The sequence below is a fragment of the Numida meleagris genome, unplaced genomic scaffold (assembly GCF_002078875.1).
Source record: "Numida meleagris isolate 19003 breed g44 Domestic line unplaced genomic scaffold, NumMel1.0 unplaced_Scaffold180, whole genome shotgun sequence".
Taxonomy (NCBI): Eukaryota; Metazoa; Chordata; class Aves; order Galliformes; family Numididae; genus Numida; species Numida meleagris.
Window position 1 is genome coordinate 179,137 of NW_018363597.1, and position 4,433 is coordinate 183,569.

At 48.4% G+C, this 4,433-nt stretch overlaps 1 protein-coding gene across 1 annotated transcript; it reads left to right on the top strand.

Annotated features, from left to right (window-relative positions):
* LOC110390742 (late histone H2B.L4-like) lies at positions 1 to 1,055 on the top strand. Its single transcript, XM_021382206.1, has 2 exons — positions 1 to 136; positions 787 to 1,055. The coding sequence occupies exons 1-2, from the start codon at positions 17 to 19 to the stop codon at positions 1,021 to 1,023; spliced, it is 357 nt and encodes a 118-aa protein (XP_021237881.1). The 5' UTR covers positions 1 to 16; the 3' UTR covers positions 1,024 to 1,055.
* Positions 1,056 to 4,433: the final 3,378 nt, after the last annotated feature.

Below are 4,433 nucleotides of genomic sequence, written 5' to 3' on the forward strand. Positions count from 1 at the left end.
CTAGGGGGAGGCTGAGATGAGCGCAGAAAGTGGGAAGATGCATGGTCGTGCTTCCTCCTCTGGTGACAAGAAGTCCAAGAGGAAGCCTAAGAGAAAGGAAACTTATTCAGTCTATATCTACAAAGTACTGAAGCAAGTGAGTAAATATTTCCTTTCTGTTAAGAGCTTCTTCACATGTGAAGTTAATTCTGCCCATTGCATTTAATCTTATAAAGGGGAAGAAAGGAAAATCTGCTTCTAAATGAATTTAAAAAGACAGGGTACAGGAGAGCCCTAGCTGAATCTAATGTGGGGAGTGGAAATGGATCTTGCAGTAGGTGACGAGAGTGTTCTAGATCAGAAGAGGTTTCCTGGGGAGAATGAACTCCAGTGCATGACTCTGCATAAGGCAGTAACTGAGCGGAGTCACTGGAGCAGGAAGAGCTGCTGCTGGCCCTATGAACAGGAATTGAAATCTTTGTTTTTCTTTCTGGCGGCTTTGAGAGTGGACAATTTGGGGAGAGGAGGAAAGGCATGTGAGAGATGGCTGTGACTTGAAGCAGGGTGACATTCCCCCCTGCCCTTGAGGGCTTGTTTCCCCTGAGGGCCTGTGCAGAGGCTCTTGTCAGTGCAACACTGCAGGGCATCTCTTTAGGCGAATGGGACCGGCCATCAGCATGGGACACATGTTCACAACTAGTTCTCCCTGGGGATGTAAGGGGTGGCCCCATTCTTCTAGGATTAGTGGGGCCCTACTGCCTGTGGGATGATAGGTGTGTGTGACAGTGCTTCATTAACACCTTGCAGGTGCACCCTGACACAGGTATCTCCTCCAAGGCCATGAGCATCATGAACTCATTTGTCAATGACATCTTTGAGCGGCTGGCAGTGGAGGCATCGCGCCTGGTGCAGTACAACCACCGCTCAACCCTCACCAGCCGGGAGGTGCAGACGGCCGTGCGGCTCCTGCTGCCCGGTGAGCTGGCCAAGCATGCCGTGTCTGAAGGCACCAAGGCTGTCACCAAGTACACCAGCAGCAAGTGACACTGCGTTGCAATAAAGCCTTCCTACCCTGACCGCACTCTGTCTGCCGTGGTGCCATGAGGACGGTGTAGTTGCTGTTGGGTGTTTCCATAGGGGCAAGTGTACAAATTGCTAGCCCTAGCCAGAGCAGGAGGGGTGATGGTGTTCAGAAAGGTGAAGTATGGTTTTAGAGTGCTGCCAGCCACTCTGAGCGGCGTGGAGTGGAACATGGTCTGCTGGAGGGCACGCTGGGTAGATTGTAATGGGCAGTCTAGAAAGAGGATGGAGCACACATCTGCCATAGCTTATCCCATAAGTACTGACTGAATTGTTTTTCACATGCTCCTCTTTAAGATGTGGAAACCTCAGTGTGGGGAGTGAAGCTGGGTAAAAGCAGTGAAGTTACTGTGACATCTAAATATTCTACAGTGTCTTCTGCTGCAGCTCAAATAATTTATCAGTGGTCTCACCCCAGCACAGTGCACGAGGATGAACTATCCACTGGGCTTGGCAGTTCACTGCTCTTTAAGGACTTGTCCTCATCATAAGCATGATGAGCAGATGGGGAAAGCTTGTGCTGATGTCACACTTAGAAGGAGGAAAATTGTAAGTCACATTTTCTATCAAGTTAGTATTGAGGGAGGAAGACTACTTAAGTTTTCTAGAAGCTTGTCTACTGTTCACAGAGTTGGCTTCTGCTGATGAAGGGGGGCCAAAAGCTGATCTGAGAATCAGACCAGTTCCAGAGAAAGCTGCAGCTGAGCTGTTGGTAGGAGGCTTAAAAAAGTAGTGCAGATGGCATAGAAAATGTGACTGTCAGCATCAAGTTTAAACTCCTGTAGGTGGTAAAGGAATACAGGACTCTCCATAGAAAGAACAACAAAAATCATGGGATGACAGAGCAAGCAGTAAATGAAGTAAATCATATATTTATTACAAACTTTTCTTCTATTTAATTAAAAAAAACTTGTGGTTTTTAATTAAAAAAAAAAAGACACCTCCTTACCTACTTAAGATGTTAAATAGCATTTAAATGGGGCAAACATTTCAAGGTCAGCATGTCCGTAACTTCTGGTAAATGCCAGTAGAACAGTGACCTCTTAGAACATGTGGACAACTGCAATAACAGAAAATGTCAAGGAAAGGCTTCTTACTGTACTTTCCTGCTTAAAGAGGAAGTGTTCCACTCTGGAAAAGGATGATGCCATGGTTAGGTGTGGGTCAGTTATCCTGGTGTTCATTCCAGCCAAAATAAATACTGCTTTAAGACTTGCTTGATAATAAACTAAGAGATTGGATCATGTGGAATTGAAGTGGTTTATGGAGAGAAGATCTTAACAAATCATGATCTTGATAGATAATCACATAAGCTTGTCACTTTTAATTTGTGGTTTGTCTGAGCTTTATTTAGCTCAGTATGTCATCTAGATCACCTGGAAGCAGGTGGATATCTCTTGGCTCCCATTTCTCAGTTATCACAGATAATTGATGGAGACTCCTCCTGTGGCATCCTGCAGGAATTGGTGTTCAGTTTGATGCAGCAATAAAAGCAAAAGCTCCAAGTAAACTTGTAAGACATGACCTGTGTTTTTTTAACCTTTACATCGTCATTTTTGGGGCAGTTTGACCTGTGTTCATCAGCATTGTTTCAGCAGATTGATGGCCAGATGGTGCCTGAAAGCAACCGAAGCAAACAAGAAGAGACTGCTGGGCTTCTGTGCAGGAAGTTGGGGTCATTCTGGGAAGCAAGATGGATTCTTCCACTGTTCTCCAAACTCCTTATTTCTGTTTCTTGTGTTCCTGGTTGCAAAAACTTATGTTGTCTGAAGGTTCCCCTTGCTCTTCCTCACCTGCCTCTTTACTATACTGGGCCTCTTTGAAGCAGCCCAAGTTACCAGCATAGCATTCATCCATTTGTACCAGTCAGAGCATGGACTAAATCCCTGTGTCACTTGGACAGTTTGCAGGGGGTAGAGGGGTTTTTCTTCCATTTGTAAGCAATTTTCAAAAGTATTTTCTTCCTCCTAGTGAAAAACCTTCCCTTTCAGGGAGTGTGAAAAGGAGTTGGATTGGCAGGAGACAGAAAGGGGGGTTTCCTTCTAGAACTTGTAGATTTTCTTACCTTCAGTGGCTCTGTGCTGGCATGTAGTGAAGGTCCTCTGGCAATTTGATGGTGGGACTGGTTGCTCCTATTCCAAGATCTTCCAGTTGTAACAAAAATGGGGGTTGGAGCGTCAGGGGGGAGCAGAGTGGTGGTGGAGCTGAGGTGGCAGAATGGGGGGCAGTTTTGGACTCTACAAAGTTTGTGAATGATGAATCTCACGAACATGGGCCATAACAGCGCTTCTTGGTGTTTGTGGTCAATCTGGGGCATCCCTGTGGCCGTGGACAAGATGGATGTGATGCTCCCAAGGAGTTGGGAGTTGCCCAGGTTGCCCAGGGAGGTTGTGGATGCCCGGTCCCTGGAGGCATTCCAGGCCAGGCTGGATGTGGCTCTGGGCAGCCTGGTCTAGTGGTTGGCGACTCTGCACTTAGCAGGGGGGTTGAGACTCGATAATCTTTGAGGTCCTTTTCAACCCAAGCCATTCTATGAGTACCAGGGATAACAACTGGCACTGAACACATCATATCTGAATGCACCAGCTCTATTGCTCTGGTGTGGGAATGGCTGGAGGGATGAGGTTGTTCTGGGTGCCGTTTCCTTTTGACTGTAGGAGACGGCATCAAAGATGTGCTCTTCTCCTCCCCACGGTACCCTGCCTGAACAAGCTGGAGCAAGTCCGGAGCACAGGTGTGGAGCAGCATCCCACCTGTCTGGGCTGTAGTCTCAGTTCCAGGCAGCAGTTGCAGCCAGGCGTGCTGCAGGCAGGCTGTGCAGCTGGGGCAGGTGGCAGAGCGATGCGGCTCGGCTGTCTGCGATCCAGGCTCATGGAGACACCCAGCATCTAAAGCAGGTTGGGAGTGTCCAGCCAAAGAGCTGCTCTGTGAGTTTCCATTTCACATCTGAAGGTGAGCGGCACCTCTCATTGTGTCCTGTTGCTTCCTATGCCATGGTGTCTGCATCTCGGCAGCAGCACTCACGTATCCCTAACCCCAGAATTTGCAGCTGAGCTGATTGTGGAACGGACAGTGCTCACAAACAGCTTGGAGCTGCAGTTCTGCTCCTGCCCTGGAGATGACTCTCTCTGCCTACTCGATCTCAGATGTATTCTTGCAGCATGGGCAGGAGGCCAGTGCTGCGCTGCTCCCAGCAAATGCCCGTGACTGTGTAACTTTCCCTCTGTGGTGCCCCGGCTCCCTCAGCAAATAACTGCAGCGGTGGGTGAGGCGCTGATACACCGGGAGACGAGAGTGGCTGTCTCCTGGAAGTGTCAGGTGGAGCTTCTAGCACTGGGTGAGCCCCGGAGCAGTAAGGCTTTACTGGTGTAGAT

Excerpts from the sequence above, each read along its gene's own strand:
- LOC110390742 (XM_021382206.1), top strand. The coding sequence starts at position 17 with ATGAGCGCAGAAAGTGGGAAGATGCATGGTCGTGCTTCCTCCTCTGGT. Across the intron at positions 137-786 it reads TCTACAAAGTACTGAAGCAA|GTGCACCCTGACACAGGTAT; the intron begins GTGAGTAAATAT and ends AACACCTTGCAG.